Below are 24,383 nucleotides of genomic sequence, written 5' to 3' on the forward strand. Positions count from 1 at the left end.
GATTGGGGAACATTAGCCGAGGCTGAAAGACGCATATTGCTGGTTAATGCCGGGATGACAGAATGAAAGAAAGGATGATGTGTGTGAACACATGCTGAGTTCATGCAAACAACCGGGAATGTGCCTGTTCCATCACGTTACTGTATGTCAGTGAATGTATGCAAATTATGAGCATTGTGCTTTTCTGTTAAGTGCTGTGTAACCATGCACAAGACCTTAACCTCGGTTTAAAGGGACAGATCACCCAAATTACAAAAACTCGTACCAATATGGTGGTGAATGTTTGTTTGTGCTGCTCAAAGTGTTGAGAAATTACTTTGGACTTTTGTTGTTAACAGTTTTTTAGACATATCTCTTTGGAAAATAGTTCTGAAAACTGAAAACTGTTCATGGCATGCTCTGTGGGTTATGAAGACGTGTCGTATTTGAGTTTATCAAAAGTAATGTTTTAAGCAGCACAAACAACATTTTACTCACTTTCCTTGTATTGAAGTAGCAGCAGGAATCTCAGAGACAGATATCTAATAAATCTCACCGGATAAATCTGGAGAAAAATGGTTGTTTTTGGTGAACTGACCCTTTACTTTAAATCCTATAAGAAAGTCAGTCCCAAAATAGCATTTTGAAGATGCGAAGACCTGCAAAATGTCTGACTTTGCATAATTTCTTCACTAACAATCTCACCACAAGGTCCATTTAGCAGCTGTTCTGTAGCTTTCAGTTATGTCTCACTACCTTCCTCAACACATGGAGTTGGTCCATCTACAGTTGCATGAAAACTTGGCAAACTCCATCTGCAGAGGAAGATTGTGTGCTTTACAACAGCTATTAAACTGAGCTTTTTTGTACTGTTTCATGATGATACTACAGGGCAAGAACAAGGGCACACACACACACACACACAGACACACACACTCAGGTTGTGTTTTAATGTGTGTAAGATGATGAGATGATCAAGTAGCTCTCACACTAAGAGAACAGGATTTCAGCTCATTGTCCTCTTTTTTAGACTGTCTTTGTTGTCAATGGGAGAGTGTAGCCATGAGTGTGTGTGTGTGTGTGTGCGTGTTGTACTTCTATCTTTATGAGGGCCCGTTTTAGACATTATAAGTGAGGACATATTTGGAAAGTGGTTATGTTTTGTCTGGTCTTTCTTGGCGCGTAATGTACTGTAACTTAGAAAACACATGCAAATAGACAAAACAAAAGCAAACGAAGAAAACAACACATGTGTTCGGCATTTAGAAAAAGAAATCTTGCAAAGTGAGAAAAGACAACCAAATACAGAAACCACAACACATTAGAGAAAAGCCCTACAGATACGGAGAAGTGCTGCAAATTTAGAAAACACAACCAATTACAGAAAATTACTGTGTTATTTGTATTTGGTTGTGTTTTCTCACTTTGCAAGATTTCTTTCTAAATGCTGAACATGTGTTGTTTTCTTCATTTGCTTTTTGTCTTCCTCTACATGCTGCACACAGTTTTAGGGCTTTGTTTCAGTCACAAAGATATAAGTGTGACTCATGCAGTATTACACGTGTTGACATGTCCAAATGCACGTGTCCTATTGCATTTGCATCTTGTTTACCTGCTCTAATAATTCTTTATTGTGTGCGTGCGTCCTCTCTTGTCTTCCTCCCTCTGTATTTATCACCACATCACACAGCGTCGGCTCTCCCTCGGGCGCTGGCTTAGCATCTGTTTGCCCGTATCATCCTTCACTTTTAACACAGGGTGTGGACAGTGCAAATTGAGCGAGGATCAGCGTCTGAGCACATCTCCTCCTCGCTCAGGTGGAGGCTGGATTATGTCCCAGAACAATGGATCTCAGGGGGCCAATAACAATCGCAGGCAGCCCGCTCTGATTGGGTGATAGTCGAGGCCTTAACAAAAGGAAGATAACAGACCAAAATAATAAGCGTAACATAATATAGAGTTGAAGAATGGGATGGAATCAATCTTTTTCTGTTTTTCTTTGTTGGTTTTTTTTTTGGCGTTCCTTTAAAGGAGCAGTGTGCAAGATTTAGTGACATCTAGTGGTGAGATTGCAGATTGCAACCCTCTCATTAGGAGAACCTACGGTGTAGAAACATGGCGGTGCAGCATGGTGGCCTCAGTGGAAGAGGACCCGCTCCCTCTGTAGATATAAAGGACTCATATTCCAAGGTTTTTCATGGGATTTTACACTAATTAAGACATATTTATGAATATTATCTGCCAAGTCTGTTCTGCTAGATGCCACTAAATCTTACACACTGCACCTTTAACGCTTCTATTTTTAGTTTCTTGTCTCTTTAGCCTCTTTGCCAAAAGTTTAATTCGAGCTGCTCCCTCTTTTCTTTTACACTTTTTCTAACACTCCCCGTTTCCCTTTCTCGCTGCCTCCATTAACCTGAATTTCTCTCTCTCTCTCTCTCTCTCTCTCTTGCCCTCCTTCTGTCACTGTGATTAGAGGAGTCGAGGAGATCAGAGAGAAGAAAGCAGGACCAGCACCACTGACCTTTCCCCTCCTTCTCTCTCTCTCTCTCTCTCTCTCTCTCCCTGCTTTGTGCCAAGCTTGCTTTCTCCTTGTTGTGTATGTTTTCCTCTCTCTTCCTTCTCCATTGTGTTTCTTTGTTTGTAGCTTCGATGGTTGTAATTGATGCTGCCGTCTTGGGCAGGTGCCACTTTGATTTTATTCTTTTTTTTTTTTTTGTCAGTTGTAATCTTTGCCCTCTTCTTGTTAACTTCTACTACCACAGTATGCTCACCAGTTTCTGTCCACTTTGAAATTCCCTTACATAATAATAATATCATAAAGGAATATATATGATGTATATTTTCAAATAAATAGTGTTGCAGGATAGAAGGAAGGAAGGCTGTTGGAGCTATTAATGAAAAAAGAGTCATGTTTGTTTGATTTCCATCATCTCTTGTCTCTTTATCTCTATACTCCATTTAGATATTATGTTTTTTAACATATGCAAACAATATCATAGATAATGGAGCATACTGCTGCGTTTTTGTGTGAAAATATAAGTAATATGTACATTAATTTGTCATTTACAGACGTTATTAGGTTAGATGGCACTGGTTACATCATCGAGGACAGGTGTGACTGTTAGCTTATTCCTTATTGGATCTTGTTTGAAATTATTAAAATGTCAAGATAAGAGCAAAAAAAATATAATTTTTAGCCACAAGTGTACAAAATGCATGCAGTCTAGAGCTGAAATGATTGGCTGATCAACCAATCAGTCAATCTACAGAAAAGTAATTGACAAACATTTGATAATTGACTTAACTTTGAAGTTATTTAAAACCAAAAACATGACATTTGAAGACATTTTTTGGGGTTTTAGGGAATTTTAACTGTCTTTTTTGACTACTGTATTATTATATAATATATATTCTATAGACTAAATGATTCATAGATTATAAAATACTCAGCAGGTGAATCAGTAATGAATATAATTGTCAATTACACTTAACTAAATAGAACATATCTGGCAAAATGTGAGTTTCTATTAGATTTTAGTTCTTAAATATGACATTGTTCACAACATTTGCTGCTTAAAGATGTTGAAAGTGAAACCTAAATGAGTCATATGAGTCAATATATATATATGTGATCTGTTATTGGCTGCTAAAATAAACTAAAATAAACTTTGACGGTAGACACCTGTTGCAGATCATGTGATCAGTGAACCTAAGGAAGGTGATGTTGATCTGGATGTCTCCAAGCACAGTAGATTCACTGTATATGAATATAATAACGATACATCAATTGATAAAATACCAAAGATTGCAGTTTAAAGCCGTCTTGTTGACCCTCTTGAGATAAATATTTCTCAGATGCTTTTACATGGGATACACACTGCTTTCCCAGGCCCTTTTTAATACTGAGGTTAGATCTAAACTAGACCAGCTCATGATTCCTCACAGGGGTCCAGGAGGGTCCTTGACCTTCCTTAATATGAAGACACATTCACACAATCGCACATACACTCCGCACTCTTCATCGAATTTAAGCGTTGACCTGCACACTTTCTCCTCATCTACCCTCGTCCCCTTAACCTCCGTCAGACCCCAGCCGACACCTCCTCCTCCTCCTCCTCCACGTCTCTCCACCCCCGCCGGCACCCTTTCAGCCACTAATCACATTGAAATGCCAGCCGTGACCTTTGAGTTTGACCCCCCCAAAGCATGGTCCCATATGATACGTCTTATACTCATATGTTCACGCAGAAGTGCTCGACTCATACATGTATCTGTCATATATTTCAGAAGACAATTAAAAAAACGCACATATCTCCCCTCAGTATGCGATCCGTCAGCCTCCCACCAACACGCGAATAGACGGCGTTCTGAAGTTTTAAGAGCCTCGTATTTATGAGCTTCTGCCAATCATACGCCGGCTTATAAAAGCTCTCTCTGTGTGCTGCTTATAAAGTCTAAAAGCACTGCGTGATGTTGCGTAGATATGTCAGGAATGCCACCCTGAACACAAGAGGTCAATCTGCAGTTCACTTGAAGTTTAGAAGCTACAAACGCTGTGTGATTGAGTTTGTTTACAGCGTATAAGACGGGATGTATGAACACAGCCAAGTCGGTTTTCCTGGTATTTTACAATGATGTACATTTCTGCATGAACAACCTCTTTGTAAACATCTGTCTTCTTCTCTGCTTTATCTGTTTAGTGGCTTGGAACCACTTTTACACACTATACAGTTGAAATCATTCATTCATGAGATTGTTAAGAAACATCTTGGACATGTTGGCATGAAATCCTCTCAATCCTGTTAAAGAAAACAACAAACATCCCACAGGTCAGAGTAACATTATGAACGGAGTCATGTAGAGCGCAGGGCTTCCCCGGGGCTTCTGTCGGTATCACTGGCTCTATTCTTTTAGTCAGAGGTTTGACTCTGGTTGTAGTTAAAGCTGGTTTGAGTCTCTGTTATTAATCAACCAGCAGAGAGGAGGGCCTGGAGGGAACGGTCACACACTGAGTCATCTGTCCCCCTTTAGAAACTCCCCCAAAAATCACACATTTCATCATTAAACACCCAGAATAAACTCTACCGGGATCCTTTTTCTAAATATTTTCCCTCTTTCAAGCTGCCAACTTTTCCTTGATGCAACTCACAATCTCCACATGACTCATAGTGTTGTTACCTGAGCCTCTTTGTGCTCATCCGCCTCTGTTTCGTCTCTTTGTTTGATTGTTTATCAGTGAAGCTCTTCGCTCTTTTGCAGCAACATGCCTTAAATCGCTCGGTGACCTATTCGCTTTTGTCGACTACATTTTTCCAGCGTGAACAGAGATCCGGGATATATTTGCAAAGCATTAGCTGTAATCTCTCTCTCTCTCTCTCTCCGTGTGTCCGCAGGGTACCAAGTCTGACGAGCCGTGTGCAGGCCTGGACTGCAGCGGAGGATGCAAGTGCAACCCAGAGAAAGGCAGCAGGGTGAGTCGCAGCTCGCCTGTATGATGCCATCTTGGCTCTCGTTGAATCCTTTTTCACCTCTCGTTCCATATTTCTGTCATCTTTAAAAATCACAGCACATCATCACTTTGCACAGTTTTTTCCACAGTAGATCATGAAAGGGCAATGAAATGTGAAGGTTTTATACACACCGGCTCAAAATTGACCCGATTTAGGTCAATACAGCGACATGATACTGGGTTAACGTTACCCAGAAAGCCACCCAACACTTGTTTTGACCCAGTTTTATTGTTCGTTGGGTTATTTACCCAAACCGAACCTTGTTATAATCTACTCTTTTTAAACTTGCATGTCATGGTTTGTTATTGACACATCGTTTTTGTAGAAATACCAATAAATTTGTGACAGTTTGAAGCTAAAACTTGAGCTTTATGTGTCCAACTCTGGGTTAAAATAACCATATTTTAGTTTAGTTAAGTTTAACCCAACAGCACTGTAAAAAATAACACTAATACTGGGTCAAAACAACTGGTTGGTTCTGGGTAAAGTCAACCCAATATTGCATTGGTGCTACAATGACCAAAATTTTTTGATTTTTATTGTGTATCAGATGTTCTGTTTACATAGTTTATTGTAATATTTTAGCTTTGGTTTAGCCTGAAGTCGCCTTTATTTTATAATTGAACACCCAGGTGTTACGAGCTATTAAACATGATGTTTTCATATCCCGACGACAACTCAATTACCACGTCTTCTTTAAGAAACGATGACCTCAGCGCTCTTTCCATCACACAACTACCCACATCAACACCCGCAGACTATTTCACATATATCAACTCTGTCAGTCTGATGCATGTTTCAACAGTCCTTATCTATAGTCTGCATTGTGATATTTGATTCCCCCAGGCGAGAAATCAGACACACACACACACACACAATAAACAGTGTCTTCAGGCGAGGAACTCATTTTCTTGTCATTGCTGCCATGAAATTAATGTCAACTGCCGTCTGTTAGAAGATGTTGGCAGAGAGAGCGAGGCAGCTCGCTCATCGACGGATGGCTGCGGTAAACTCTACGTGCGCGCTTATTTCGTTACGTACAGAAACATTTACAAACACAGCTGTTAACACTTCAGTAGTGACAAACAGAGCAGCTTAGGAGGGAAGTTTTGCAGGTGTTTTATGTCAATACAAACCTGCTGGATCGATATGAATTCCTTTGCACTGACTCGTTGATGAAGGGATGAAGGCTGCAAACGTATAAGTGGAAGGATTTCTCTTTTCCCTTTCATTATTTTAAGAGGCGTATGTGAAAGTAGTTTGAACTCTCATGAGGGGTTAGACTGAGTTTGTTGTTGTGGTTGTTATGTGTCTAAAAAACAAATCAAATAAGGGGAAGAATCAGATATATAGGTGACGCTATACAGCTGCAGTAGTAAGATTTATAGTAGTCAAGGAAGTCCTGCTTTAAAATCTGCCTTCAGGAGAAAAAGATTCATTTTCACGCTAAAGATTTCAGTTTTAGCATCTTTTGCCTCTGAAAACACTGAAACAGTGTTTACTTTTTCTAATTTTGGAGACTTTTGGTTATAAAATATAAGCTTAAACCTGCATTAACAGATTATTTGGCCACCTGGAGGTAGCAGAAACAAGTCGTGAACACAACGCAGACATATCATCACCTTTTCATTTTCAGTTTCAATTCAGTTTATTTATATAGTCATAAGTCAGGGGGACAGAGAAGCAGAATAACAACAATAATAACAATAACAATAATAACGATAGATATATGACTAGCAATAACAAATAGCTTAGGCAGGACAGCCCCGCGGCGAAGGCTCACAGCCCGGATCCTGGGGTTTCCTGCGGATGAGAAAGTACAAAAAGCTCCGGGGGAAGAAGCCAAGTTAGTGACATGCATTCATGGTACATGAAGACATACAGATGGAGAAGAGGAGGAGGAGAGAGGAGGAATTTATAGGATTGTAGGAAATCCCCATAAGTCCCCATTTTAAATTGATATGTTGAACATGTTAGCAAACAGTTGCTAATTTACACATCTAGCAGTTACAGTGCAGCGTTATCATTCATTTAGAGTCCAATTTAAGTCCAATATTCACTCTCTTTTAGCTCTCTACTAACTCCTGAAGGAAATATCTGGCTCCTCTCTGCTAAATAAGCCAGTTGAGCCACTGTGTTCATCAGCTAGTCGCTAACTGTGTCTGTTTGCTGTTTGGTGTTGAGCAGGTTGTGTCCAGTGGGTTTTTAGAGCTTTTTATCTAAAAACAACTGCCTGCCGCGGCTGAAAACGACACTATGAGAGCTCTGAGAGTGAACCGAAACAGTAAATCTGCAGCCGGACAGCTAAACAATGAGCTGAAACTCGATATAAAGTTGTGCTACTATTGATAAAATGACAAAAAAAAGTGTAAAACAAACCCCGGCTGAGATCTCGGCGTGTTCACTTCTGACTAAACCAGACTAACTGTAAGCTGCACACTGTTGCTCGGGTCTCTTTCAGCCTCTATCCAAACAACAATTACTGTCTGACACAGAAGCCTACACTTACTGCCTGCCTACTGTACGCCACTTTAGGTAAATAACATAGCGACGGCCGCCGCATTACACCCAAGTACCTGTAGGTAAATGATATAGCTCAGGTAATACCACCTACCTCTGTACAGGCCTCATGCTGGGCCTAAATGACACAGCTGTAGCTATATTACCTTCTTTAACTGTTATTGTTGGGAGCCGTTTAAGTGGTAAGGTGCTTATTTGTCTCTTTTCAGTTTTACTTTTGTACTTACAGGTCGGCTCACTGAGGCGTGTTCTCGATCATGGCTGTTAAGAGCCCTGAAGTTTACGCCAGCGTTTGTGCACGTCAGGGACTCCTGACTGTAAAGGGAGCGATGAGAAATTTGAGAGAAAAACAAGTAGATAATTCTTCCTTTAAAACACAAAAAGTAATTGTGATACTTAGTTTTAGAGCAGAACTACATCCTGTATACAGCCTATATATTAAAAAATGGTTGGCAAGTTTGTAAAAAAGTGGAAAATTGGTGGTCAAGAGAAAGTACCTTCACTGGTTGTTCAACAGGGAACAATGCCAATCAATCAATCAATCAATCAAACTTTATTTATATTGCACCTTTCATACAAGTCAAAGCGCTTTACATGTGATTGACAAACGCACATGATGGTAATATGGATTAGGAGACTAAAGCACAAGATACAAGTAAAATACCAAAAATTTACTGTAGTTTTGTGTAGCTAGAACTACACAAAATATATAGATTACAATAAATTAGTAAAATGTTAATAAAAATATGTATAATTTAAATTATAAGACACTATAGAAAAGGTAGGTTTTTAGTCTACATTTAAAAATATCAATATTTTCCTCTCATAATTATCATTTAACTCATAAGTAACGATTCTTTTTAGTATCTATTAATCTTAGATCATCTGAAATCTCTTGTACACCTGTGTCGTCTTCGTGACAGGTGCGTTGGTGGAGTAGCCACAAACTAAAAAGAGGAAATGACACCCGCACACTGTCTTCGTAATAGAGGTATTTCAATAAAATGCCTTTATTGAGAAAGTGAAGACAGTGATACTTACTTTTTTTGTAAGTATCTATAAATCTGACAGTTATTTCTGAAATAAAAGTTAATTGTTTGGTCACAACATAGTGATAAATGGCCACAGCTTTCCTCCAACATCAGTTTAAAACCCTAAATGTTCAGTTGACAACGATATAAAACAATGAAAAGCAGCAAATAATAATATTTGAAAAGCTGGAACAAGCGACTTAAATATCCGATTGATTAAGTCAGTTTACTTTCTGTCAATCAAATCAGAGGTTCAGCTCTATTTAACTGGTGAGCTAAACGCAATTATGCTTAAACAAGCAGAATTGAGACACTGGGATTTCTTAGACACTTCTGCATTGTCTCTTTTCTCTGTCAACATACTTTAGATAATTAAAGAAAAAAAATTCTTCCATTTTGAAGTGAGTAAAAGTTTCCTGGGATCACTGCAAATCTTGATTACACACACACACACACGCTGGATAGAAAAAAAAAAGCCAGACGTGACACGCTCTAAAACATTCTCCTCTAATTATCTCTCTGTACGTTGAGTTTGCTTTGGACCAGAATCAATCGTTGAGTCAGTTTCACCTGCGCGACTTGCGAGAGGAGGATGTTCACTATTGAAACGTCTCCTGCAAATAAAGGATGATCGTGTAGGAGCTGTGTCTGCATGAAACTTTGGCACCTCGCGCAGGAAAAATAACAACGTAATGAGATGAAGACAGATCAACGGAGTATAAATGCCATCTTGTGTGATTTTCGGTGATGCTCTGTTGATCCCTGAGGGCTGAACTTTTGTCATTTTTGCCGTTGCCTGTCAGAGCTTAGGATCATCTGGTTTAAAGTTCAACTCTTGAAGAGATCAATCATTGGATGGGATGGTCACAGAAAGAGTATAGACGGTGCTATGCAGGTGCAACTTGCTGTTTCTGTGCAGATATTGTACTCAAAAAGAAGTAAATATCTGCAAAACAAAATGCTACTTATAGAAGGTTCATATCTACTGAGTTAGTTTTTAGATTATATATATATATTAATAATATTTCCTGTGCAAAAGGGAATGCACAGAATTCAAACCAGATTGTTTTAAATAAGGAAAAGTTAGAAAATATTGATGAAATGAAGACACAACAAATTAAAGTTAAAGGTGCAGCCAGTTAGCTTAGCTTAGCTTTCATTTTCTAACTTTTCCTTGATTAAAACAATCTAACTTAAAGTCTGTGTTTCTGGCCCTTTAAACTATGAGTTATGAGTTAGTATGAGTTAGTTTTTGGAGAGAAAAACACAGAAAATTGCTAGATGTAATATTTTCTGTGTAAAAGGGAATAAAAGGGAATAAAATGTTTGGAATTCAAAGTTAAAGGTGAAGCCAGTTAGCTTAGCTTAGCTTAGCTTTCTAACTTCTTCATTAAAACAATCTAGCTTAAAGTGTTTCTGGCCCTTAAACAGAATAATTAGACATTTCTGAAAATTCTTGCTGACAGTTAAATGATATCATGATTTCTCTCGGCAAGAAAGCGAATAAGAGTAAATCTGTTAAAGGACCACAAACACCGACTTTAAGATAACATGTTTTAATCAAGGAAATGTTAGAAAATAAAGCGCAATGAAAACTTTCGAGAAAAAAAATTCAAAATCTGAGCTCTGTGATGGATATATATAAGTGAAACTAATTCAATTGTCAAAAAATACACTAAAAAACGACTTGACTTGCATCAGCAATCGTAAATATAACAGTGTACAGTCAATTATGAGCCAATTAGCCAACAAACTATGAATTTTCCATTCCTATCAATCATATTTAATTGTAGTTTCTCCAGCTTGCTTTGCAGCAGATTTCATAAAGATAGTCTATATCAATATATCAGTTTTTGACTAGAAAAAAGAAGTACACATTTTAATTACCAACAACTGTGCCAATAACTCTTCGGGGCATCACAAACTAGAACACCGTGTTACGTATTGAGGCGGAGGGCAGACTTGGCAAGGCATAAAAAAATAGAAGCTGCCAAACCAATAAATGTGACACAACCATAATAGTGGGAGTAACAAACAACGCCTCTTGTCAATTTTATGTTCCTGAACAGGATAAAGAGGCTTGTAACAACTAGATTGACAAGGCTTCTCTCATCATCTGTAGCTCTAAATCTGTCGCTGATGCCTGGAGGAGGAAGACCCCGTTCCCCCAACACAAACACAACAGAGACACAATCCAGACGCTGTGTGTTGGCTTTAGTTGGTTTTCAATAGCCAAAGGGTTTCATTTTCTCTTAAAGTCCTGAGATTCTGTCTTAAGGTCTGTGTTCACATGTGTGTGTGTGTGTGTAAAGCTTTACTTAAGTCTTTCCTGGCTTAGATATATGTGTCATATTGAATCCATTAGGTCCAATAACATCCGCTCCCACTGGGTGAACTCCAAAGGTCAAAGGGCAGTATTAGGGATGACAGGCAGGATAGTGTGTGTGTGTCTGTGTGTGTGTGTGTGTGGAGCTTTTCAAGTTGCAAAGAGGTCAGGAAGTGTGTGCTTCATTTAATTTCGTCTGACTCCGTCTGTGTCAATCAGAAACAGAGAGAGAGGACTTCCTAGTTTTGTCAAGTTGCCAGCGGGATCAGCTCAACATTTTCTGTGTCATGCTGCAGTAATCAAACTGTTTCTGCAGTGATTACATCTTCAATCCAGGAGTTAACATCGTAAGTGAGGGTCTTACTAAAGGAAACATTATTGGGTCTCCCCCTCTTATATAAGACAAAATAAATTCGTCAGCAATCAGAGATGCAACATCATAGCTTTCCCTTTAATACCTTTGGTTATATTAGACTATTGTGGGCAATGTTGCAAATATTTTGCCCATTTCTTGATGTGGGTGAGAATTTAAAACGTTAAATTCACTCAAAATAAACTCAAAATAAAGATTTCCTGATGTTTTCTGCTGTATTTCAGTGTGTAAAGGAAATTTTGCTTGATTTGGAGGGTCAGTCATGGTGCAACTTGGATTAAATTTTTAAAAATGCTCTTTGCTATAAGCTAAGCTAACTAGAATGCTGGTTGAATTTAACCAGGCAATCTGCAAAAACACAACCAGAGCTGCATTTTTGATTAATTGCATTATATCTATAAAATATCAGAAAGTTATTTTTACTGTTACAATCTTTCCGAGCTCAAGGTGACGTCCTGAAATTGCTCTAAATACTATCTTTATAATATAAAACAGTGCAAAAAGACGCCAGAATCAGCAAATGTCTGGTATTTTTACTTGATAAATGCCTTAAACAGTAAAGTAATCATTGAAATTGTTCATTTTCTATTGATTCACTAACCAATTAATTGATTAATTATTTGAACACAGTGTAATAACTGAAGAAACACTGTGATTGGCTGAAAAAGGCGTTCTCTCCAGCAAATAGTGAAATGTTGAGATGAAGCTGGTAGCAGAAGAATCAGTATGTGTGTGTGTGTGAGAGAGAGAGAGACAAAGCAAGAAACACACACCCAGACAACAAAGGGGAAGCAGGAATAAAGGATGAATAGAGAGGAAAAGAGAGAGTGGAGCGACGCCCCCTTTTCAAAATGAGATGAGGGTAAAGTGATAGTGGATGTGTGTCTCGGTGGGATGGGAAGATAAGAAACGAGGGATGAAACCCCTCAACAGGGCCTCTCGATGAAAGACTGCATCTCTCCATCACTGAATTCCTTTACTTTAATCCTGAAGCAGGTAGAGAAGAAAAAAAAAAAGACAAGGAAGAAACAGTCGCAGAGGGAGAGAAAGAATGTAAAGAAAGGTTAACAGAAATCCTTTCATGTCAAACCAGATGAAAAAGATAAAGACAAATTGACCACTTTTTTATTCAGTTAAAGTCCCTAAACAATAAAGAAAAGGAAGATGTGAGGAAAATGGAAGAAATGCTTGACTGCAGTATGTTGTTTTGCTCATAAAGAGATGAACAATTGAGTTGCTAGAGAACAAAGAAGAGTCAGAGACTAAATAGAGTGATATCATTGTGATTGAAGAAAGAAAAAGTCAAGATAAAGCAGACTGAATTAGATTTTGGAGTGTTTTTTCCTACTTTGTATTTAATTTTCATCAATTTCTGGAAACATGTTAAAGATCCGACATCATTCTTGCTTTAATTTTAGCCAAAGTTATATTAATGATGACTTACTGAATCTATCTATAGTGTGTTTACAGCTGCACGACCTCAATGATAATGTCACTTTGACCCCCTTTACACCTTGAATTAAAATGCGTTTTGGGTGATCGGATTGTAATCAAATAGAGTTTGACCACATGAAACTACAGGTGCAAATGCACCGAAGATGCACACAGGATGGATTGTGATCCGATTGGCTAAACCACCTCCAGAGGTTGTCGGGGACACATTGTGACCACGTTGAACACAATTGTAAATGCAATTGCATCGCATATAACAACTAAGTGGGCGGAAATACGTAATTAACTGTTCCAAACCAGAGAGGTAGCAGCAATTAGCCAGTTAGCGAGCTAGCAAGAAAGCAGCAGCAAAGCTGTGGATATTCAAGAGACTGATGGAGACCAAATGTCTGCTTCTGATTTGGTCCGATGAAAGTATACAAGTGAAACTTGGCGATTCATATCGCAACCGAGCATTGGTTAAGCAAATGCAGGAGAACAGCTACAACCACTCTGGCTGCAATGTCAACGAAACGTTTAACACATGAAACTGGCGTACAGAAAAACCAAGGACAATAACAGGAAAAGTGGCAGGGGCGGAGTAACTTGTCCCTTTTTTAATGAAGTGGCCGCAGTGATGGGTGATCGACCCATGTTTAGCCCTGGTAAAGGGGATGAGGAGGATGTGACGTTCGGTTGTTTGAGCTGGACGGAGGATCGGATCTCAATGTGGACACTGGAGACACATATTAATACCAGGTGTAAATGTAATCAGGTTAAATCATATGTAGATACGATCTGGATACGAGACGCATTTTAATGCAAGGTGTAAAGGGTCTCCGACGTGATGTTCACAGAAGTGCAATCAAAGGCTGTCTGGAAAACAGAAAAAACACGAACACACAGTTTCAAAAACAGTCACCAGGAATGATACGTTTTTTATTATTATTATTATTTGTTGATTCATTTAATTTAAATTCTAAAGAAGAGGGACAATGGGAAAAAACTACAAGTTCTCCAACCTAAAAAGTGCCTTCCAATATAGTCTGTATGCATGTTTTACCAATCAGTCCCTATTAGTATGACAAAAATACAACAACATGTTTGTTTGTCAGGTTTATAAAAATCTGAGGGCTGCAACTACGATTATTTTCTTTTAGTTATATTCTCAATTAATCGATCAGTCTATAAAATATCATATATGTCGGTCAGTGTTTCTTTGAATGTCTTCTTTTGTCCACAACACCAAAGATATTCAGTTTAGTATCACTGAAGCTTTTGAAAAAGCTTGAATCAGAAAATTTGGACATTATTTCTTTAAAAAAAATGACTAAAAACACACACTATAGTTATAAAAGTGCAGCTTTTCCACTTTTTGTTGTTTTTCTAGTTTAGACAACTGAGAAGTAACCACTCTAATTTTGCTCTGCGTCGATAATCTTCACCAGAACCACAAAGCGTGTTAATAAAGTGAGCACAACCTCTTTTCGGACTCTATGCACCTGTGAGTTGACGTGCGAGAGCTCAGTCGTAATTGTTTCTTCTTTAGACGACTAAAACTATTCGGTTAAGTGTTATGAAGATGTTATGATTTAAAGAAGCGGGGGGGATGAAAGACTTATCTATATATTTTTTTTTTTTTTTGCAAACACACACAATCGCACATAGATAGGCTCGGATCGCGCGCTGATAATCTGCGCTGGCAGTCGCGCGACCCTGCGATAAGCATGAATGACGACTTTGATCTTTGTCTCTCTCTTCCTTATCTTTCAATATATCTTTCCAGCCTCTCTCTCTCTCTCCCTCTCTCTCGCTCTCTCTCTCTCTCTCTCTCTCTCTATCTCTCTCTCTGCATGCGTTCTCTAATGTGTTGTGTTTGTGATTATTAAGCTCGTCTGGGTTTCGCTGAGTTAGCGCTCCTATGTATGGGTGTGTATTTTAGGGGTATATGCATATGTTACTGTTATATATGTGTGTGTGTGTGTGTGTGTGTGTGTGTGACATGTATGACAATGTACCTACAGACCAGACTAATGTACAGGACTTTCTTATCAGTAGTGTCCTGTCATCCAAACATTTTTCTCCCCACACACACAGCAGTGCTGGGCCCCTGTATGGCATTTTATCTATCTCTGTCCCTTTGAGGTAGTCTAAAAATGGTGGTGGGCTTTGTTTAGGCTTCGTCTTAACCCACATACACTTGTAAAATGGCGGTAGAGCAGCCATTTTACACTGCTTATTGTCCGAAAACGGCTCGACAAACAAAAAAACGCATCTTTCGGTTCGAGCTGAAACGATGGAAGGTTGCGGTTTTTAGCTTTGAACTTCTCTCTCTTTCTCTCTTTCTCTTTTAAACACACCTGACACTCACTCATTGTCGGCTCATCCCCTTCACCATACATAGCGTTTAGTCTAAGAGAGGTCAAAGGTCACAGCCAACAACAAAGGCCAGAGTAGACAAGAAGGTCAGGGGCACCAAGTGTGTGTGTGTGTGTTGTAGTCTTCAAGGTCTTCCATCAGCCTTCCTTCCATCTGTCCTTTCTCGTTACACTCAGTGTCTTTCACCTATTTGGATGCTTGGATCTTGTGTTTTATACTATTATCTCATCTAAAGGTGAAATAACAAAGACAGAAACGGACAGAAGAGGATTTAAAAAAGCAAGTAAAAGAGGAACCAAACAGCAGAAGAAGTTGTTTCCAGTTGAATCTTAAAAGTTTTTTTCAGTTTTAAGTAAAATTGGAGCAAAGCACATGACAGGAGAAGACATTCATATTAAAGGTGAACCTTCTGTAGGTGCATCAGTTTCTAATGCACTCTACTGCCCCCTTATGGCTCCTCCAGGAACTCCAGTGAGTTGGAGAAACCTTTCTGAGTTTATGGGTATGTGGTGCATGTCCCAAACAAATAACATTTGATGCTTTTTTTTTAACTGTTAAAAGCAGATATCTGCAGCTAACTGTCATTTAGTTTCAGTTTATTTAATCTTTATTCTGATGGTTTTTAACAGTGCAGATTTGAACAGAGATGCTGCTTTTCTCATCAGACTCTGCACAGATGGAAAGATGCAGTTAGTGACACTTTATAGTGAACTCGTAATAACCCGCATGCCAGAAGAACACAGCAAGATGTTCTTACACACCTGAGGTTTAATTACAAGGTGCAATGAAGGGCAAGTTCTTTCACCCTTTTAAATACTTAACTATTATTATATTGCATGAAACATGATCCATACGTTAAGACAGTTTATTTCAAAGAGATTTGAATTTTGAAGTGCTGCAGAAGCTTACAGAAATGCACCAAGAAGATTCGGTGACATTCTTACTCATCTATTCTTAATTACAGCCTTAAAAGAATGAGAGTAAAAGGATAAAAGTAAATTAAATGGAAAACATGCCAGAGGGGAAGCTCTTCTGTTGTCGTTTCTGCACGGAGCAGGAATTAGATACCTTCTGGGTGATCTAATGGGCAAACATGTGCAGGAATGCGCAAAACTGGTTATTACTGATTTTATAGGCTCTTGTGATTTGATGTGATGATGATGGCACAACTGTTTATGACATTTCCACTCACACACACACACACACATATACACACACACTGTTAACACAAATCCAAACTATCATTTATGACATTTTCTTTTCAGCACAGTCGCCCTGCCCTGCTCATTACTGCACTCAGCAAAACTCAGTGAAACACTGTTAAACATGTAGACGCTCATCACCTCACAAACAAAAATACTTTGGACTGTGCAGTTATGTTTATATGTGTGTGTGTGTGTGTGTGTGTGTGTGTGTGTGTGGTATGTCTACGTGTGTGTGCATCGGCAGCTGGTAATATATGATGTCAGTTATGTACAATACACCATCACTTCTAAATATGACCTGTGCTAACACGTATCAAACTGTTAAAACAGCATTTTATGTACAATTAAGTAGACAAAAGAAACAAACAGATAATATGAAAAAAAAAACATATTTTAAATCCCTTTAAAACTTTCTCAAGGTTCAGTTGAGGCAAGATTTGAGGGTAAAAAATTAAATTTGAAGTAGAAGTTTAGTTTCCATTCAGCTCTTTTTATTCAGCTGTGAGGTCAATTACATGCAAATACATACAGTAAATAACCGGGTTACAGTCGACTTTCAGAAGCTGATTTCTTAAACATATAAACGAGAAACCAGTTTTCTTTAAACGTAGTAGGAAATACCAGAAACATGGATTTCCTCAGCTTGATTGAAAAGACCATTCAAAGACAATTTTGTCCTGCTCGAGACAGACGTTACTCTTGAGCTCATATTTAAACCAAAATGAGGCAATAGTGGTTCCTATAAGCCTATAACCATGTGACAAACAACATGCACATCATATCCCATCATAATAGTAGCATTTCAACCAGAAGGGATGACTATGTTGGCGAAAAGTGGAAGAGGAAGACAATGACGACTTTGTGTTAGTTTAGCTTTATTTTTCTGTTTTCTGATTTAAACACTTAAAGAACACCATTGTTCATGATAAAAGTAGACATAAAAATGAACAAAACAATAAAAAAAAGTAGTTTTTGGTTCCTCCTACAAGTTGCGGTGCTTGTTAAGATGCTCTCAGCCTCCTACGAGTGTTTAGGAGTCACTCGTTAATCTACGATTAGAGCGTCTTGGGAAACACATCATGAGCTTAAGAAGGTTTGTTAGCCTTCAGATTCTTTTGGAAACGGGGCTCTGGTTTGTTAAGTGCTTTCAAATGCACTAATTAACTGCCACTATACAGAAAAGTTGGTAGTTAAATAACCAGTGGCAGAGGACCCTACGTAGATATAAAGGGCTCATTCTAAGATAATGAAAATACAACAATTCTTATTTTCATTATGGGATTATACACTAAATAAAACATACTTATGAATATTATATTCCATTTCTGCCAATAGATACACCTAAATGTTACACACTGGTCCTTTAAAAGGTCACATAATGACACTTGAGCAAGTTCCCCCTTCCTGACAAAGGTCATGGGATATGGCTGAAAGCTTTCGTAAAAGCAAAGTAAGTGAACTTTGAGTGTAGAATATGTTATCACGTCTATGCGTTCAGGTCGAGAATGAACCCCCATGCTCGAAAAAGTTAGACAGGAATTTCAGGAGTGTTACTTATTTTTGTCTTTTGATCTCAACCCTCAGCGCATGAATGTAGTCGGCGGGGCGTCACCTGCAGTTTGGGTGGGTGTCAGATTGTATCAGGAGGGAGGAAAAAAAAAAAAGTTAGGTGGCTCAGCTGTCTGCTGTGTTTCCTAACGGCGGAGTCTAGTTTTGAAGGAGCAGAGATAACGGAGATAAGTAGAGGAGAAGAGTCCCACGCCGCTGATTCACACACACGCACACAGATACAGAAAATATGCACATTAGCAGAGTATTAACAAACTCCGCAGGAATCTCAATCCCGACCTAACTAAACACAGCTGGATCGAGCTCGTCCTCACACAGATGCACATTTTTAGTTCTTTTGTCATGCAGACAGTGATCACAACTCTCTCCCTCTGATAAACAAAGAGAGGTGAAGCTGAAGGGAAACCAGGATGTTCACGTTTATAACTTCCTGTCATAAACACATTTTTTTCTACGTCTCTGATTAATCAGATCTAAAACAACACAGCCTGGTGTCGTCTTTTACATTCTTGGCTGTTGCTGGCGCTGTTGACGCACTCCCAACGTCGTTTGGTAATGGAAGTTGGAGTCATACTGGTTTCCGACAGTCGATATCGGATACTGAACTTTTAAGAATGAGGTTTTTTGTTTGGTTTTTTGAGTTCATTCAGACTTTTTCTGTGTCAAAAATGTTGTATTTAAAGCTTCTAAAACATATTTTGGGGCATCGTAGGACAATAAAACTGTCTGAAACTAGACTAAAGAAAAGTAGCTGTTGAGGAAACTGAAGTCTAAGGCCGAAACTAAGGATTATTTTATTATTATCGATTAATCTGCCAAATATTTTCTCAATTAATCGATTAGTTATTTGGTCTATAAAGTGACATAAAATAGTGAAAAATGCTCATAATGGTGTCTTTGAATCCTCAACCAGGAGACGTTTGAACCAGCAAATGTTTGACGTTGTTGCTTTAAAAAGTGAGTGAAACAAACAATTGATTATCAAATAGTTGATTAATTTCCTGATGATTGCCTTATCAATTAATCGTTGCAGCTCTCAACACTTTTTGATATTGTATTGGCTGATTACAGATTTACATTTCAATTAATTTGCATTTAGGTTAATAAATAGAAAAAATATTTATGTCTCCATCTGAATTTTTTCCTTCTAGAAACTAAAACAAAGTTAATAAATTTAATACAAAAAATTCAAGTAATTAAAACATTTCACAGACTTTAATTTTTATATCTGGTCAAATGTTTCTGGGGGGTTTCAGGGAAGTCATGACCTTGATATTTTAAAATCCTTGCTATAGCTGCTACCACTGTACAACTAAAAAACACCAACAAATATAAGCGCAAAAATAAAACTTTGCAGGTTTTACAGGATTTTGTAGATGCATCTGCTTTTGTAGAGCAAATGAAGAGAAGCTTACAGCATCACTTGTGAGATTATGTTATCAGAAACTACACAGGCGTCTCCATATCTTCCCCGCTGTCTCGACACCATATGCTCTTACTTTTCCTAATGAAATAATGTGATACATTCATTACTTACAATTTTTTTTTTTTTCTCCCCGACACCCCTATCATCTCTTCCCTCCATATGGGATGTATCTTTCAACACTCTCTACAGTATCTCCTTCGCTGCTCCCCCTCTTTTTTTTTGTTATTCCTGTAAGTGATGCAATCGTCCCACCTCTATGGTTCCTCCCCAAAACAAAATGTAGCACGGCAAAGAAAAAAATATTGTCTGAATCTCAAAATCAAGATGAAATGTAGAGTTTTTAAATTTATAGATGTATAGATTAACTGCAGCTTTTATTTATTGGTGTCAATCAAAGACACTTTGATCACTTTTCATGCCCACTTTATCTCAGCATGACCCAATACGAGCCAAACAACTCCTAATTAAGCATAGTAATTCATTTTTTAGCAAACATCTGCACCTTCTTTACCTCAACAGTCACATCTGTATGGTGATTTTAAAGGTCGTCGGCATTTAAACTGGCCATACATGCCAATTACATCTGTACTCTAAGGTTGTTGTCACCTCAGGCTAATTTTTATGGACATGCAAGCTTGTTTTAGCCCAATTACACCATTTAAGTAACATTTCTAGGACTGAGCATCTTCTGGTGATAAGCGAAGGCTCTTAGTTGGAGAAAGAAGTCTGTCGAGTCTCGTAATATCCTGCATTCAAATAACAAAAAGATAAATGCAAAAACAACCAACCGGAAAGTATTCTATTTTTCTAGCTTCTTCCACCTCCTGCCCGGCAGCTGAGAAAACACCACGACTTTATGACATCATCACCGTGGGACAGCAGGGGCACTGTCCGCTAATGGGGTTTTTATTGGAGTGGAAAGCACCTGGATGAAAAGAGAGAACAGGTTGTTTGTTTAATGGCGGCCATCACCACAAACAGATGAGTCAGAGGTGGAGAGGAGGGGTGGGAATGAGGCAGGAAAAACACACACAGTCTGTGGAAGAAAGAAAAGAGGAGAAAGAGAGTGTACATGTGCACGTAGTGGTCAGATTTATTGTGTATTGATAACTATGATTGATCTGGATTTCAGTGGAATCTAAAACCAGTGAAACCAAGGAGGAAAAAACAGAAGGACACAGTGGATATTTAGCAACCTCTGGCGGTATATGACACTCGTCAAAACACATTTAAGTTGATTTTTGGGGGCGTTTTTGCTTTATTGGACAGTTAACAGTACAGAGACGGACAGAAGACAAATTTCAGTCACAGTACATGGTTGCTGTATGGATTGTAAAGCCCCCTGAGGCAAATTTGTGATATTGGTTTATGTAGATTTTTTAAAAATTGGCTTTACTTTAAGGTGATCCATATAAGTACTTAGTATACAGGGGAACAAATCTCAGTAGGTCTGCTCATTACCAATTAATCTGTATGTCTATAAAATGTCAGAAAATAGAAATCCTCTCCTTTTGTTGAATCAACAGTCCAAATTTCAATTCATTCTCTCTTCCTATTGGCTTGCAGACATGAGGTCCCTTCTTGTTTCTTCATGTGGCAACTGGTATGAAAACAAGACAGCTGAAGGCTTCAGGCGTTTGCATCAGACTTGCCAAAAAAAATCCAAAAATCTCACATAATAACAGGTGACCAATAAACGAGCTAGACAAAATGTAAAAATTCAGGATAGCGCAGAAAGACAATTAAGTACAGATGTACGTGAGTATCTGAGACATATTCTATCTTAAAAGCCCGCATCCTGAGGTAAAGTGGCCCTCTCTCTCTCGTTCTCTCTCCCCACCGTGTCTGTGGTTGCTTTGTGATCACTCATCCTGAGCAGGACAAACATGTCTGAGATAAACAAAGGTGTTTGGGTTCGCGGTCTGATCGCTAGAGCGGATAGGAGGGAAAAAAGACGACACAACCTAAACATTCCCATCTAGAGAGGATTCCCTTCTTTATCTTCTGTGTGTGTGTGTGTGTGTGTGTGTAGATGGGTGTGTAGATGGGTGTGTGTGTGAGTGTAGATGGGTGTGGGAGCTTGCTGACTTTTTCTTTAGTGTTTTCAGTTGTGTCATTTTGTGTTCAAGAGCATCAAAAGTCCCGTTCTTTGAGCACATTTTGTAGCCATCGCTCGGCCTTTTTTTTGTCGAGGGCGTTTGAGGTTCTGCCGATTCATGCCTGTGTGTGCATGTGGCTCAAGCTGTAATTGGTTTATCAGACTGCCCCGCTGATTAAACTTGCACCCAAAGACCCAACACACCCATTCGCCAACCCCCCCCTCCTACACCCCTTCCCCCCGTAAACGTTGTTCCCATCACCGTCCCGCAGTGAGCATGCGGTGTGACAGTTGAAATCTTCTCCCTAGCACACCCGGCCCTCAGAACAATACGTCCCGCTAAACCCTCCGAGGGCCTGAGGGTGTGTGCACGTCCGCGTTTGCATGCGCGTGCGTTCGACGACAACACACACACACATGCCGGTTTTCACGCACACATGGCGGCGAGAATCTGTCTGTCCAAGCACTCTCCTCTATCAGGAAGTGAGGTAGGCCTGATGGGAGCAGTAAGTCCAGAGAGCTTAGTGGCCCAGAATAGGCTCCATTGTGCCCTTTGTGGTGGAGGGGATTTGGGCCTACAAACTGACCAGTCTGCTGGAAGGTGATGAGGGTGGAAGGTCTGGAAGAGCCGGGTGGAGATCCGACGCTCTGGCATGAAAACAGACAGAGATGCCAACTGGCGAGGGCATCTGTGGTGAGATGGTGTTGGGACTCGGGGAGACACTGGCAGGAAGAGACTGATCTCTGATAAAAACTTGTCCTGATGTGTATAAAAAGAAATGCACATTATTTTCATCATGTCTGCAAATTAGATCACACGAGCAATATGTATTTTTAAGAACCAAAGTATACCGAATAGCATAATCTAACCCTAACCGAAATATTAAACCCCCTCCCAAAAAAAAATTATAGGAGTGACACTAAATATTAAGGGTCTTTAAACTTCCATTAACTGATTTTTTGGCCACTTGGTGGCAGCAGAAACCAATTATGAACGCAACACTGACATATCATCACCTTTCAAGTTGATGTGTTGAACTGGTCAGCAAACAGTTGTTTATTTACAGCAGTTACAGAGCAACATTATCATTCATTTTAGAGTTTCTGTCTACCTGGTGAATGTAAGTCCAATATTCACACTTTTTTTTAGCTCTCTACCAACTCCTGAGGGAAATATCTGGCTCTTTAGTTGCTAAATGCTCCACTATGTTCACCAGCTAGTCTACAGCTAACTGTGTCTGTTTGCCGTTTGGTGCTGAGCAGGTAGTGTACATTGGGGTTTTTAGTGCATTTTCTCTGCAAACAACTGCCTGCTGCGGCCAAAAATGACACTATGAAAGCACTGAGAATGAACAAAAACAGTGAAGTTGCAGCCAGACAGCTAAACAATGAGCTGAAAACTCAAATACAGAGGTACATTGACAACCTGGGTGGAAGATTGCCACCTAGTGGTCATTTTCAGAGCAGCCTCATCGTCCAATCTAAATTTACTGAGTTTCTAAATCGTGTGATTGTCATTTAACAGAGCTCTCATTTGATCTTTATTGGTATTCTGTGTTTTTCCCCTTTTTTTGTTCCCTTTCATCCCTTCCCTTTTATCTCTACTCTCCACTCTTCCCTCCTCGCTCTCTGTGATCTTCTTCTCCACTGCATTTTTTAATTCCATGCCATGTTTGGGAATAAACAGAAACCCTCGGAAACACACTCACTCACTTCCTCTTTCAAAAACTCAAAGACACTCACTTCCAGCTGATCCTCAAAGAGACTCTCTACAGACTGAATTTAAGTTGCCACTAAAATTTAATAGCTTTTCAAAAGTTTGGAATAGTCTATTATTTGCATGCGTGTTTTGTATTTTTTAAATTTGTCTTTCTTTTAGGATGCTGGTCATCAACATCTGTACTCTTGTAGATGTAAATATGAGCATGATTTGGCAGGTCAACTATGATTAGGGCAAAGAAACCATCTTTTCACCTTAACTAACACTTCAACTCTCACCTCCTACATAAAAAAGCAGACAGAATACCCAGCAGTCTCTGAAAGTGACCCATGTGACCTGAAAAATAGATACTAGACAGACGTTGCCTTTTGAGGAGATGACCCTGAGAGACCTGAGCAGGTTCCAGAAGGATTTTCAGACATTACTAAACAGTTAATAGGGGGGTTGGCACTTTTACTGTGATTACAACTGAGGTGAAGACAGGTTAGAGGCAGATAGAAGGTAGAGGGAGGCAGAATGGTGAAAAAGAAAGAGGACAGGAACAATACAGGAGACAAAAGTCATGGTGACAAAGTTGAAAAAGAAAGAGTGATGGAGAAAATGAGCCAGAGGGAAGGTGAGGCGTGAGAGAAAGTGGCTCTCTGTGGGACCTCTGCATATTTTCCCTGGGTGAAACCAGGTGTGAGTGCGAGCTGTGAGCCAGACAGCTCCAGCAAGCCGCCTTTACCTGGCACAGCCCTGTCATTACACCGCCTGCCCCGAGGCCGCGGGCTGGAAGCAGAGCTGCAACCTCGACCAGACGCACAGTGTGGT

General features: G+C 39.2%; 1 protein-coding gene across 5 annotated transcripts in view; it reads left to right on the plus strand.

Annotated features, from left to right (window-relative positions):
- Positions 1-24,383, plus strand: part of col4a6 (collagen, type IV, alpha 6) — a 134,266-nt gene that overhangs the window by 66,166 nt on the left and 43,717 nt on the right. For all 5 annotated transcript variants that reach the window (XM_042400493.1, XM_042400492.1, XM_042400494.1 and 2 more), the window contains exon 4: positions 5,376-5,453. In XM_042400493.1, the coding sequence (XP_042256427.1) occupies positions 5,376-5,453 (78 nt within the window). The remainder of the gene's footprint in view (positions 1-5,375; positions 5,454-24,383) is intronic.

Source organism: Thunnus maccoyii, chromosome 22 (genome assembly GCF_910596095.1).
Source record: "Thunnus maccoyii chromosome 22, fThuMac1.1, whole genome shotgun sequence".
In the NCBI taxonomy this organism is placed as follows: Eukaryota; Metazoa; Chordata; class Actinopteri; order Scombriformes; family Scombridae; genus Thunnus; species Thunnus maccoyii.